We start from the raw sequence: 14,343 nt of genomic DNA on the forward strand, positions 1-14,343 counted from the left end.
GTGAACAAGTGACGGGTGACGTCACTATAACAGCGTCTGGGAGGTACATGGAGCGGGCAATACATGGTGAGGCCAGGCCAGGGATCACAGCAGCTGCTGTCATTTTGGTGCAGGCAGTAGGGAGGTGGCGGGAGCAGAAAAACTTTCGGGGCTAGGCTGAAATCATTCGGGGCTTCAGCCCCGAATGATTGTGCCTAGCGACGCCACTGCTTACAGTACAATATGTGTTACCCATGATGATGGAGCTTTTAGCTTCTTTACATGTACCAATTTAAACTTAAAGGGGTTGCCTAGGCCTAGAAAAAAAAATAACTGCACCTCCCCGCCCCCAAAGAAATAGCGCCACTCTTGTCTCCATTTTGACTGGGCTTTTGAAACTCAATTCCATTAAAGTGAATAGGCCTAATTGCAAAACCACACCTGAACTGGTGATAAGAGTCATGCTATTTCTGTCAGAAAGGGGCAATGTCTTTCTTTTCCTAAATAACCCCTATAATTCAGTGATTTTCAACCTTTTTTGAGCCTCGGCACACTTTTTATACTTAAAAAATCCCGGGCCACACCACCAACCAAAATGGCACAAAATGACACTAAAACAGTACATATTATACATATAGTTAATAATATAGATTCTAAATGTATTTATACTCACTCAGTGTGAAACCTGGGCCTGTTTTCTTCTCCCCCCTGTGCTTCTCTCCACCATACTACCATACTTCTCCCCACTACTTCTCTCCTGTGCTTCTCTCCACCATACTTCTCCCCCATGCTTCTCTCCTGTCCTTCTCTTCCCCCATGCTTCTCTCCCCCATGCTTCTCTCCCCCATGCTTATCTCCTGTGCTTCTCTCCTGTGCTTCTCTTCGCCATACTTCTCCCCCATGCTTCTCTCCTGTCCTTCTCTCCCCCATGCTTCTCTCCCCCATGCTTATCTCCTGTGCTTCTCTCCTGTGCTTCTCTCCACCATACTTCTCCCCCTGCTTCTCTCCTGTGCTTCTCTCCACCATACTTCTCTCCTGTGCTTCTCTCCACCATACTTCTCCCCCTGCTTCTCTCCTGTGCTTCTCTCCACCATACTTCTCTCCTGTGCTTCTCTCCCCCATGCTTCTCTCCCCCATGCTTCTCTCCTATGCTTCTCTCCCCCATGCTTCTCTCCCCCATGCTTCTCTCCACCATACTTTTCCCCCCTGCTTCTCCCCCGTGCTTCTCTCCCCCATGTTTCTCTCCCCCATGCTTCTCTCCACCAAACTTCTCTCCCCCCTGCTTCTCTCCGCTGTTTCTCTCCCCCATCCCCAGGTTTATCTCCCCCCCCCTTCCTCCTCACCTCCTCCGAGATGGTCGCCGCTGCTGTCTGCTTCACCTACTGGCCGCCCGTAGGGCCTGGACGTGCTCCTCCAATCAGCGGAGACCGGGAGCGTGGTGCACACCACGCAACCGCCCACATTAAAATCCACCACTGATCGCTGCGCATTGCCGGGGAACAAAACACAGGGGCACCATAGTTTGGGGAACTTTCCCCGCGGCACACCCGACCATGTGTCACGGCACACTGGTTGAAAATCACTGCTATAATTTTACTGCATTATGTGAATAGGAATCCCAGAAAGGAAGCCTCGTGAGGGAGGTGTTAAGGGGTTGAGTCTTCAGACTGCCAAAACAGAATTATGTTGTGTGGATTCACTTTAAATAATTTATTTCAATTTACATTTTATCTTCCTTAGTGACTGGGGATGATTTATTGCTGCCGGTATCACCCGCACCATGCCATTATTTTTTGATTGGCATCTACTGCGGTATGGGAAAGCCCTCAGTAGTAGTGATTACAGAAGTATCTGTGGGTTAGAGATGTTACTATGGTAGAACATTCAGAGTTAATCACATTAGCATCTGTTGAATACCAACACCTGCTTGTGATATCTGCATCTAAAAGGGTTTTGTGCCAATGTCTGGCCCCCTGTATGACCTGATAGAAAGGAAAACCCTCCATTCACGACATGTATTATTCCTGGAGGGCGGCCAACCCGACGTGAATCACAGCTTCTCATTGGGAGTAACTGGATACAAATACTTAGTCCATTGGTTGCTGTTTGGCTTTACATATGCGTATCCAACCAAGTTTGAATGTTTTCAGCTCCTACAGGTTAGAGTATCTAGCATTAGCAGGACTTTGGCTGATTCAGCTTGAAACCCTCCCCTCAATCATCACATTGACAAGTATACGTGAAGCCAATACGGCACTGCTCTGTCAAGTTCTAATTTTACTTTTGGAAGGAGGGTAAAGTACTTGGTGAAGGTCACAAAGTAATGATACTGTGTTAGACATCTGAAAAGAAATCTAGATAGTATGACAGCACTAAAAAATGTATTTAGGGGATCTGATTGTCGTGGTAAAAAGCAAATACCCAGATAAAAGGCTTAGAACTCATGCCATGCTACTTCTTCCAAGACATTTGTCTCTTTTCCTCCTTTACTGGCTTGATAAAGTTCTGGCCTATTACCCTAGGATAAACTGTACCTATATCCTATATTTTTAGATTTTTTTTATTATTATTTTTAGATTTTTTTTAAATATATTTTTAGATTTTATATGACCATGTAGTATGTATATTCCTTACGTAAAGATAATTTAATGTACTTATGTATCTGTAGCACGCTTAAATTATAGCCCCTATCCATCCAGATGTCTTTAGTTCTACATCTTCTACTATTATAACTGTTTACAACATGTTTTGCTAATTTTGGATTGTGGGAAGTGTAGTCTTTACACTACGCTCTGTATGCTAATGTAAGAATTCTTCCATAGTTATAAGAGTTCTGCTCTGAGGTTCCAGATATGTCTGTCAACACAATGCAGGCTGATTTTTGCAGTGGTCAAAATATTTGAAGGGGTATTTTCATCTCTGCATGTTGTCCCCTATACATGGCAAGCTGATCGCTTAGAATTGACTGTCAAAACCTGCACGCTCTTAAGAACAGGGATGCAATTTGCCTCGCAATTAATTAAAGGGGTAGTTCATCCAAAAAACATTTCTTTCAAATCAACTGGTGGCAAAAAGGGCCAAAGATTTGAAATTTAATTTTCATTTATTTTAATTTGATTTATTAAAAAAATTCTCAAGTCTTCTAGTAGTTGTCAGCTGCTGTATGTCCTGCAGGAAGTGGTGTATTCTCTCCAGGAGAGTTTTTTTTTTTTTATGGAGATTTGTTACTGCTCTTGACTGTTCCTGACATGGACAGAGGTGGCAGCAGAGAGCACTGTGTCATCAACTGCTGTATGTTCTGCAGGAAGTGGTGTATTCTTTTCAGTCTGACACAGTGCTCCTTGCTGCCACCTATGTCCATGTCAGGAACTGTCCAGAGCAGTAGCAAATCCCCATAGAAAACCTCTCCTGGAGATAATACACCACTTCCTTCAGGACATACAGCAGTTTGTAAGTACTGGAAGAGTTGAGATTTTTTAATAGAAGTAAATTACAAATCTCTGTCTCTTTCTGCCACCAAATTGATTTAAAAACAAAAATAGTGAGCAACCCCTTTAAGCACTCAGCGCACCTGCACACTTTGGCCAGCGTTCCATTTATTCTCTATGGGGTTGCTTAACACTCCTGAGTGCTGGGGATAACAAGCTGAGAGGGGAATATACAGTAACATCAGCAACATAATAATAATGCCACTGTCATTCCAACTTGTCACTGTGTACTGTCTGCGGGTCTTAGTTACTTAGATAGATGTTGTTTGTTCTACCATGGTTAGCAATGCAGAGGTATGATGGGTCAATGGGAAATTACAGTAGCTATTCATAGTTCCTTGGAAGTACACTGCACTTGACGCAGTAGTAGTGAATCAGGCTACATGATGTTAGGAAATATCCCAAGCCCGCTTCTTTGGGGGTCATCTTTGACTTTACCCTGTCTTTTAAACCGCATATTGAGACCCTGACCACCTCCCGATACCTTCACCTCAAACACATTTCTAGAATCCGCTCTTTTCTCAACCCTGACTCCACAAAACTGCTCGTACATGCTCTCATTATCTCCCGCTTGGACTACTGCAACATCCCTCTCTCTGGCCTTCCATCTAACACCCTTGCTCCCCTTCAGTGTATACTTTAAGGTGTTGTCCGGCGAAAATCTTTTTCTTACAAATAAACTGATTTCAGAAAGTTATATAGATTTGTTATTACTTTTTTTTTTTTAAATCTCAAGTCTTCCCGTACTTATCGGCTGCCGTATGTCCTGCAAGAAATTGTGTTTTCTTTTCAGTCTAACACAGTGCTCTCTGCTGCCACCTCTGTCCAAAACAGGAACTCTTCAGAGCAGTAGCAAATCCCCATAGAAAACCTCTCCTGCTCTGGACAGTTCCTGACATGGACAGAGGTGGCTGCAGAGAGCACTGTGTCAGACTGGAAAGAATACACCACTTCCTGAATGATATACAGCAGCTTATAAGTATGGGAGGACTTGAGATTTTTGAATAGAAGTAAATTACAAATCTATGTAACTTTCTGAAACCAGTTTATTCTGGAGTACCTTTTTGAAGGGGTACTCCAGGCGGGGGTTATTTTTAGGGTATGGCCGGGGAAGGGGTGGAAATAGAGGCCGCCGGTAACTTACCTCTCCCGTTTCCTGCCGCCCCGTTCGTCCGTCCGGCCGCCAATTCCTGGTGTGAGCTGAGGCTTAAGAAGTGACGTCTCAAGGCAGCTCAGCTATTGAGCGGCCAAGCGGACTCCGCTACAACCGCTAAATGGCTGAACTGCCTTGAGACGTCACATCTCAAGCCGCAGGTCAGACCAGGAATTGGCGGACGGACGGGAGAACGGGGCGGTGGGAACCAGGGAGGTAAGTTACCGGGGGCCTCTATTTCCACCCCTTCCCTGGCCATACACTAAAAATAACCCCAACCCGGAGTACCCCTTTAACTCTGCTGCCCGACTTATCCATTTTTTAGCTTGCTTTGATTTTGCAAAGCCAGAGCCTCCCCCATACTCTGGAACTCTCTACCCCGACCCATCCGGGTCTCCTCCATCCCCAAGACCTTCAAAAGCAACCTGAAAACACATGTTTAGACTAGGCTACAACCTATAATAATTCTGCAATACACTTTGACTGGCCGTCCTTTATCTTCTGTCTCCCTCCCCTTATCTTGTAGATTGTAAGCCCTGGTGGGCAGGCACCTCTAGCTCTATGTACCACTATGTATGTGCAGTAGAACATACAGTATCAGCCGGGGTTCATATTCTTTTCGTGGGAGGAATTTTGATAGCATCCTAGGTGACTACCTTTGACCTTGAAGCATCTTACTTGTGTAATAGATATTCTACATATTCCTGCACAGTTGTTGAGTGTAAAGGATAGAGTAGGAGGTTTGTAACAGACACATGTAGGACTGAGACAATAAATTCCGTTTCCACCAGATATGATGTTCTGTTGTTAGAGACGTCTATGACACTCTGAAAGGTCAGTGGTGGATCAGGGGATATTAACTAATCTTCATTTTAAACCTGCAAATTCAGACACCATTTAACCATAATATACTACCCCACAACACCTAAAGGGATATAAGCCTGGGCAGTCGATTTCAGCATTTATAAAACAGAGGCATAGTGACCTTGTATCTGCCAGTGACATATACTAGAGCAGGGGTCCGAACGCAGACCGTGGAGGCCAGCTGTCCAGACCCCTGCTGCTGCTCAGTATATCTGTATACTGAGCTGCGCTAAGCCCCCACACATGGGGGCTATATACTACTGGGGAGCACAAAGAGGGAGTCTATATACTACTGGGGGAGAACAAAGAGGAGGGCTATATACTACTGGGGAGCACAAAGTGGGGGTCTATATACTGCTGGGGGAGCGCACAGGGGTCTATATACTACTGGGGGAGCGCACAGGGGTCTATATACTACTGGGGGAGTGCACAGGGGGGCTATATACTACTGGGGGAGCGCACAGGGGGGCTATATACTACTGGGGGAGCGCAACACGTTTACTAATGATGTTCAACTCCGACCTTCACCTGACAATAGACCGGTAAGTGGACCTTCACTAAAAGTTGTTGAGTACCCCTGTTCTAGAGGAAAGTGAAGTAATATGTTGAGGTCCCAGAAACGGTCTTTGCTCCACTTTAGTCCTTTAGGTTATGCAGTAGTCCAGTGATTCACCTCTGAGGGTGCAGTGATTGGTTCCCAGCAGATATCCAGACTAAATAGTACTTGCTTATATGAGCTGCAGTGCCCACAGTGGGGTGCAGGCACTTGTTAACTCTGTAGCTTGGCAGCAGCAAAGCCTCTAGGCCAGGGCTGAAATCCTGAACAGTCTTTGATGTGTTATAGGATACCTTTACCCCTTTCCTGATATAAAACTGTATAATCCCATACTAACAGTGTAGAAATAGTTTGAGAATATCAAAACCAACACTCCCATTTCCCAAAAAAAAACAAAAACACATAGTGGGTCACTGTACTTCTGTCCAGAAGAAAAAGCATCTGGCGCATATGGTTATGAAGTGAAAAAAAATTGTATTATTTTGTGACAAAAACTGAATTTAGGGAGTACCCTTGTAGTGACACTGACCACAGTCCCTCTGTTTTTCTTTCCACAGTATGTCCCTCCTGACCTTTGCATATGTAATTTTGTGCTGGAGCAGTCCCTTTCTGTCAGGGCCCTTCAAGAAATGCTGGCAAACACAACCGCAAATGGCCAAGAAGGGGTAAGTCTTTTATAACACTCAACCAAACCTTTAGAAACTTTCATTTCCGTAATAATGTTAAACGAATACCCTAGAAATTCTAACGTGAAAACTGAATGAATCCTCTCCAAATTTTTGGTGTAATTGGATTTGTTTGTGGTATAATTTTATACCATCTTCAAATCGTTTTAAAATTGTCAGAATAGCGGCTGCAGGGGATGAGTGAGGTGAGTACAACATAAAAAAAAATAAAATTATGTATATTATTATTTTATTATTTTTATTTATTTAATATATAGTGTTTTATGGCGGAAAGATAAACAAAAACCTTCCAGGCTTTAGAGATGTTTGTCCTGTGAAATAAGCAATGCACGGCCAATATTCCTGCCTTTATATGTGTCTAGCACTTTGTATGCATAGTACTGTACAGTTGTGTATGGTCTGTGGGTCCATTTATTAACAATGTTCTTTAGGTAGAACTCCACTATAACGCTGCGGTCACACGCCTAATACTATGCCGGACAGCTGAACCCCATGCATTTTACTGAAAATCACCGTTGTTCTTCACCTGTATGCGGATTTACAAATCTTTTGTCGGAAAAATCCACACATTATAAACTACAATGTGCGTTCGCACTACAAATGATGGGATCTATGTGGAAGTAGACCATGTACAGATTCTGCATTGAAATATATCATGGGAACATGCCCTTACACGAAGGGTAGGGATCCTTGGCTCTCCAGCTGTTGCAAAACTACAACTCCCATCATGCCTGGACAGCAAAAGCTAAAGCTTTGGCTGTCCAGGCATGATGAAAGTTGTATTTTTGCAACAGCTGGAGAGCTAAGGTTCACTACTAGAGATGAGCGAACCGGGCTCGGGTTCGAGTCCATCCGAACCCTAACGATCGGCATTTGATTAGCTGGGGCTGCTGAAGTTGAAGCTCTAAGGTTGTCTGGAAAACATGGATACAGCCAATGACTATATCCATGTTTTCCACATAGCCTTAGTGCTTTATCCAACTTTAGCAGCCACCGCTAATCAAATGCCGAACAATCGGGTTCGGATGGACTCGAGCATGCTCGAGGTTCGCTCATCTCTATTCCTTATCCCTGCCTTACACTATTCATCTGTTTTGTATCTGCTTGTGTTTGGCTGAAGAGAGCTGCACCAAAAACTGCAGGTGTGCATTTTCACCATAATTTATGCCATCTGGATATTTTTAATAACCTCTCTGGTATCGGCTGTGGAATTAGGAGTACCAGGGGATTATAGCGGAGCCCGGCATTACTGAGGGCTTAATAAATAAGCAGATGATCTACTGATGAGACCCAATTTATTTCATTTATCTGTGAAGACTCTGTATTGGGTTAGAGTCAGTCGATCTTATTTGCTTGTCAAGATCTTCCCAAAGCTCTTAAGGCCCTATTCCACCAACAGATCTGACGACAGATTATCTGCCAAAGATTTAAAGCCAAACCCTGCAACAGACTATAAACAGAGAACAGGTCATAAAGGAAAGGCTGGATTTCTCCTCTTTTCAAATCCACTCCTCAGTTTGGCTTCAAATCTTTGGCAGATAATCTGTCGTCAGATCTGTTGGTGGAATAGGGCCTTTAGTATCGATGAAAGGCTTTGTGAAATATCATTGTTAAGGCTGTTAGTCTGAAGCTTGCAGCTGCCCTGACCTATTGTTCTCTTAACAAGACTTCATGCCCTTGTCATACAGGTCAGTGCTAGTAGATATAAATCAGCAATGGCATCAGTGTCTATATGCAATGTCCACTATTAGGTAGAATGTGGACTCTGATGGTGCTGCTGGTCATGAAGCGAGTGTTGCCAGGAATATGCATTGGGGCAGAACACATCTTGTAATACAAAATTTTCCTAGCCTAATATACTTAAAATTGGAAGATTAAAGTAGGTTTTAGTAGGAATACTATAAAAGGATGCTCTACCTTAAAAATAGTTTGATGTTGATAGCTAGGCTTAGAGGAAGGCAGTGGGTCATGGTGTCCTAAGTGATAAGCGGACCTGTCAAACTCTTGGGGTTCGGCAGTGAATGCTTGGCATTTCATTCCCTGTGGCTGGAGAAGTTGGAGGACTTCCTAGGGAGTCCTGGAAAACATGGATAGAGTCATAGCCACGTTTTCCTGGCAGCCCTGGGGCTGCATCCCACTTCTGCAGCCGAGGATAAAATGCTAAGCATTTGGGTTCAAACCCGAACAGTTTGGCAGGTTGGTTCAACACTAGTCTTAACATGCAATCGTGTCTCCATTGACTTACACCACATTAAAGCTCTAGCTCTTCACCCAAACCAGAATCCTTTTCATATAGGGGTAAACATAATAACTAGCTCATCCCTATATTTACATAGCCAGGTTGAACTCTTCCTAAAACAAATAACATCACCGGTAATGCCCTCTTTTTTTTCATATAAATCACTGTTAATAAACTTAATTTTTGTGAAGTTCTACAATTGTGCTTATTAGTTTTAGGGACATGATTTGAGTTCCCAAGGGAAATGATTATTGAGTTTGATGGAGTTTTAAAGGGGTACTCCAGCGGGGGGGGGCACTTTTTTGCTGGGACCGGGGAGGAGGTGGCTGAGGGACGTCCACTCACCTCCCCGGTTCCAGCGGCGGGTCCCGCATCGCGGCACTCCGGTCCCCGGTTCCCGGCCGCTTCCTAGTGTCTGACGCGGGCCCGAGACGATGCGTCTCAGGTCCGCTCAGCCAGTCAGGGACAGAGGCGGGATCTGAGCGGACTTGAAACAAGTTGAATGCTAGTTAAAGTTGAATGCAAGTTAAAGAGCACTGTGCAGTAAACTGAGAGGTTGTACTGTAGTGTTTTTTGGCTACCGCTTCACAGAGTGTTCTTCTGTCCCTCACTATAAGCTTTGACTGCAACCACAGCTGCTTCTATCAACAGATGGTCTTTGCATTCGGAGATGACGTAACTTAGAATCACAGGTCTTGTCACAATGTCAAATAATTTACCAGTAAAAGCTAAAATTCTTTTTAAAACTAATAACTTTTATTTCATGTGCTTAAAATATTATACAAAAAAACACCACAATATAATGACTATATCTAAGGTCTGGTTGATGCGGTAATATAATCACCATACAATCATACTACCATCACAGGAGTAAGACGAGGAGGGGGCTAGTGCCAAACAATATGGTGTACTTAGATCCTATTACAAGGAAAGATTATCTGCCATATCGGGCAGATACCAGCGGTCAGCCGACTAGCGAGCAGCTAGCTGATGACTCATCTCTAATGAGTAACAAGGAAGCCTAACCCAGTAAGTACATAACTGTAAGGTAGCCCACCAACCAACCCATGTTCTATTCTTATTGGGTTAGGTTATTAGGTGTTATTTCCCATTACCCACATTGTATAATACTAGGACCTATATAACTGAACATTGAGATGTGTTATAGTAAAGGATCCAATATTTTTGTTTAACTGAGAATAAGTATACCATATTGTGTGACATTAACCCTTAATGCATCTTACCCATATGTAGTGATTACATTCCCAGACCACCCAGACCTTAGGTATATGCGTTTTGTTGTTTTTTTCATCCCACATTTTAAATGCATGCCTAATAATATTTAAAGGAGTTGTCCATGCTTAGAAAAACATGGCTGCTTTTTCCACAAATAGCACTCATCTTGTCCTCAGATTGGATGTGATTTTGCAGCGCAGTTCCATTAAAGGGGTTATCCAGCGCTACAAAAACATGGCCACTTTCTTCCAGAGATGACACTGCTCTTGTCTCCACTTTGGGTGTAGGTTTTGTAACTTAGTTCATTGAAGGGAATGAGGCCTAATTCCAAACATCACCTCCACTTCAGACAAGAGTGGTGCTGTCTCTGGAAGAAAGTAGCCATGCTTTTGAATTGCTGGATAACTCCTTTAAGGTGTGTCTGGAAGAGTTCAACTTGACTATGTAAAAAATGGAGCGCTCTAGTTATATCCACCCGTGTATACTGTATGTAGATCACTGCTGGAGGAATAGGTGCTAAACCTCATGGGGATTATTCATAAGGTTCATAGAATTGTAGCAGTGTTTTCTTTGAAATATTCATGGTGCCGCAGTTCTATCCCTTACAGGACAGCTAATCTCGTGAACGGAATTACATCTACTCTGTCTCAAGGTGTTAAATTTTTTGATGATGAGTATAATTAGCTAATCAGCAATCTTGTATTTTACACTATATGGTGAGGAAGTGGAACATACCAAAAATATTCTAATAATTCAATCAATTTATTTTTTTCCTGGTTCATAGCTTCTACAAAATGATAATGAAACAGATGATCTCCCAATAAGGGGTTTATGCTATTCTAATTATAATAATGGAGAAAGACCTTGACACCTTGCAAAAAAAAAAGAAATCAGATTTCTAAGTTAGGCTGGGTTTACACTACGTTTTTGCAATCGTTTTTTTTCATCCATTTTTTGCAAAAAAGATTGAAAAACGGATGAAAAAAATGGATGCGTGTGTGTATCTGTTTTGATCCGTTTTTCCAATGAATTCCATTATAAAAAAAATGGATCGAAATGGATCCGTTTTTTTAACGGACACAAAAATTAGTCAAACCACGTTTGTGTCCGTTAAAAAAACAGATCTGTTTTTAAACGTTTTTTTTTTTTTTATAATGGAATTCAATGGAAAAGCGGATTAAAACGGATGCACACACATGCATCCGTTTTTTAATCCGTTTTTTGCAAAAACGGATTGCAAAAATGTAGTGTTACCCGAGCCGTAGCAGAATTATTTTTGATAAATGTGAGAATTTTAAATATTAGAATTGAATTAGTAAAAATGAAGCCAATACTTACCAATACCAATACCAATACAAGTCAAAATGGACTTAATCAGCATTTGTGTAATTTTTACGGGAAACCTTATTAGTTAAAGGAGAACTCAATATGGCCGATAAGTAGGTAGTTGAAAAGAAAAACATCCTCGTAGGGATCACTCACACGTCTGCAGAATTACATCCATACACAGACTGGTTTCTGCAGGATGGACCTGGAAGCTCCCAGTATCATTATTAACAGTTTGCAAGGTCCAGTCCGTGTACAGACGTAAATGTGCAGAAGCGTGGATGACCCCTTACCTCCCCGACTCCAGTGCTAATGTTTGCAGTATTTCTCTCTGGTCTGGCCTGCTGCTTTGTTTTCACAATTCCCGAGCATACTGAAAAAAAGGGTCCTAGCCTGAGTTCTCCTTATGTGCACACTACTGCATCCGCATAGATAACTTCCAGCAGATTCCACCACTCACACTCCCGCTTGAAGTTCTGCCGGTCCCATAGTCTCCATTGTATTCTCAGGCAGATTCCGCCGTCCGCCCAAAGAATTGCTAATTCTTAGAGCGGATGGCAGAATCTGCCTAAGCATAGAATGGAGCCTATGGGATCGGCAGAACTTCAAGTGGGAGTGTGCACGGAATCCGTAGTTTGCACATACACTTAAAGGGAATCTGTCAGCTCTGTATCATACTCATCATCAAGAAGATGGTGCCAAGTGGCAGCATGCCTGTCTCTTCCTTTTCCTCTCCCTACTTTGACTGACTGACTGATTGATTGACATACAGGCTTGACTTTCAGTACTGAGCCAATACATTAATCAATCAGGATAGGGAGGGGTGCATTTCTTGGCACCAGCTGCTTGACACTTGAGCATGATGTAGAGATTTGTCCAGCAAGATAACCCTCTTCCTTATGCCCTATTAGACTATGTGGACGTCATACAGGAGGAGTCCCCTGCTCAGTAGGAGAAGCTTACAATTGGACTTGACCAATCCTTGCATTGTAAGGATGGACATTCATCTGAATAGTCTTCATCTAATACCTACCAGCTGCTTCCAGGAAATGGAAGTAGGCCTTTAAGTAAATCTGAATTTCAGGATGAGGAATGTTAAATCTTCATGAGGCAGCTCCTTTAAAAAATTTTTCCTGTCTCATAAAATGACTGGGAATGACTGGATTATGGCACTATTTTATTATCAGTGGGGTTCGATCCTGAGAATAAATGGGCAGCGGTATTGATCTCACTAGAAAGGAAACATCCCCATCTTCCCTACAAAGCATCATACCAGTTTCCCTGCAATGTAGGAAAAAAAAAGACACTGATTCCTAAGATCAGTAAGAGTACCGAAGGTCAGATCCCCACTGATCATAAAGTGATGGCATAGTATATATTGCTATATTCCGACACTGTATGAGAAAGGACGGCTGCCTCATGAAGAGAATTCCTGCCCATATACTCTAATAGATGAGTTCCTAAACTGATGGTTCTGCTGCAGTGAAAGATCTGACCAGGGAGGGGTTTCCCTGGCAGAATTAACCCATTGATGCAATAGTTTGACACCTTGCTATGTCATAATGTGACAACGGAGCTGTGTCCACGCCAGCATCTCAGTGTGTCAGCTGTATAATGCAGCCAACATTCTGCGGCATTGGTGGTATTCATTGATAACACTTATCCTAGCTGTGTAACCCTTTCTGTACATACCATCTTGGGTACCTGTCAGTGAAAATGATATGTTAGCGAGTTACCATAGCAGCCAAGGGTTTAACAAAGGACCCCTGGTCTATCCATGATAAGTATCAGGACATAGCATAATAGATTGCTTGACATTACAGCTCTGACAGGACTACTCAGTATTCATAAGCATTATATAAGTGATAACATTAAGGCTACATGGGGATTTTGACTGAAACAGGAGTCAAGGTTAGTGTTACTAATATGAAGATATTTAAGTGTAATAAAAATGCTAAAAGTAAAATGCCCTTTAATTACATAGAAAATGGTAAATATAAAAAAAATCCATAATTACAATGAGATATAATATTGCTGTTAGCATAATAACCCATAGCATAAAGATAATGTAAACTTGGGCCCCGATTTATCAAAGTGTTTAAAGTGAAAACTGGTGTAAAATGCCCATAGTAACCAATGACAGTTCACCTTTTAGCTCTGGTAAGATAAAAGATGATTGGTGAATACAGTAACCAAGCACAAGTTTCCATTTTATGCATTTTATCTAACCTTAGACTAAACAGTGCTTCAGACTTATCGATTCATTTTTGTTTTTTTGTTTTTTTTCTTTAATTTCCATTTTACTGGCTATATTGTAAAATAATCCTAAAACCTTGTAGTTTACTTTCTGGTAACTAAGCCTAGATCATATTTCTTAAAGCGAATATACCAGCAGGTACATCAATAGACTGGCGATAGCGTGGGGGATGCCAGGGCTGTGGTCCTTTTTTTTAACTGTGTCCCGGCTCTGCTGGTACATTCTCTTTAAGACTCAAAAGTTATTGACACAGAAATTTGCAACAAAAACCTGGGCCGTTCTCTGTGATGTACAGCTAACTACAGCTGTGTGGTCTATGGTGCTGAACACAGAGCTGAAGGCACTGGAGCCAATCCTTATGAAACCACATAAGAACTTTCTATGTAGAACCAATAGAGATTTTGCAAATCTGATTGCAGCAAACAATTTCTGAGAAAATACTGGTATTTAATATGCTTCACAACCACTTTCCCATTGGAAAAACACACCCTTGATCCACTATGGGAGCTTTCAAGATGGCGTCCATCTTCAGGACATAACCAAAAAGATAGGCCCCCTC

At 42.4% G+C, this 14,343-nt stretch overlaps 1 protein-coding gene across 6 annotated transcripts in view; it reads left to right on the top strand.

The window, feature by feature from the left end:
* RYR3 (ryanodine receptor 3) overlaps window positions 1-14,343 on the top strand; it is a 474,528-nt gene that overhangs the window by 158,466 nt on the left and 301,719 nt on the right. For all 6 annotated transcript variants that reach the window (XM_069950600.1, XM_069950599.1, XM_069950601.1 and 3 more), the window contains one exon: window positions 6,598-6,705. In XM_069950600.1, the coding sequence (XP_069806701.1) occupies window positions 6,598-6,705 (108 nt within the window). The remainder of the gene's footprint in view (window positions 1-6,597; window positions 6,706-14,343) is intronic.

The sequence above is a fragment of the Dendropsophus ebraccatus genome, chromosome 13 (assembly GCF_027789765.1).
Source record: "Dendropsophus ebraccatus isolate aDenEbr1 chromosome 13, aDenEbr1.pat, whole genome shotgun sequence".
NCBI lineage: Eukaryota > Metazoa > Chordata > Amphibia > Anura > Hylidae > Dendropsophus > Dendropsophus ebraccatus.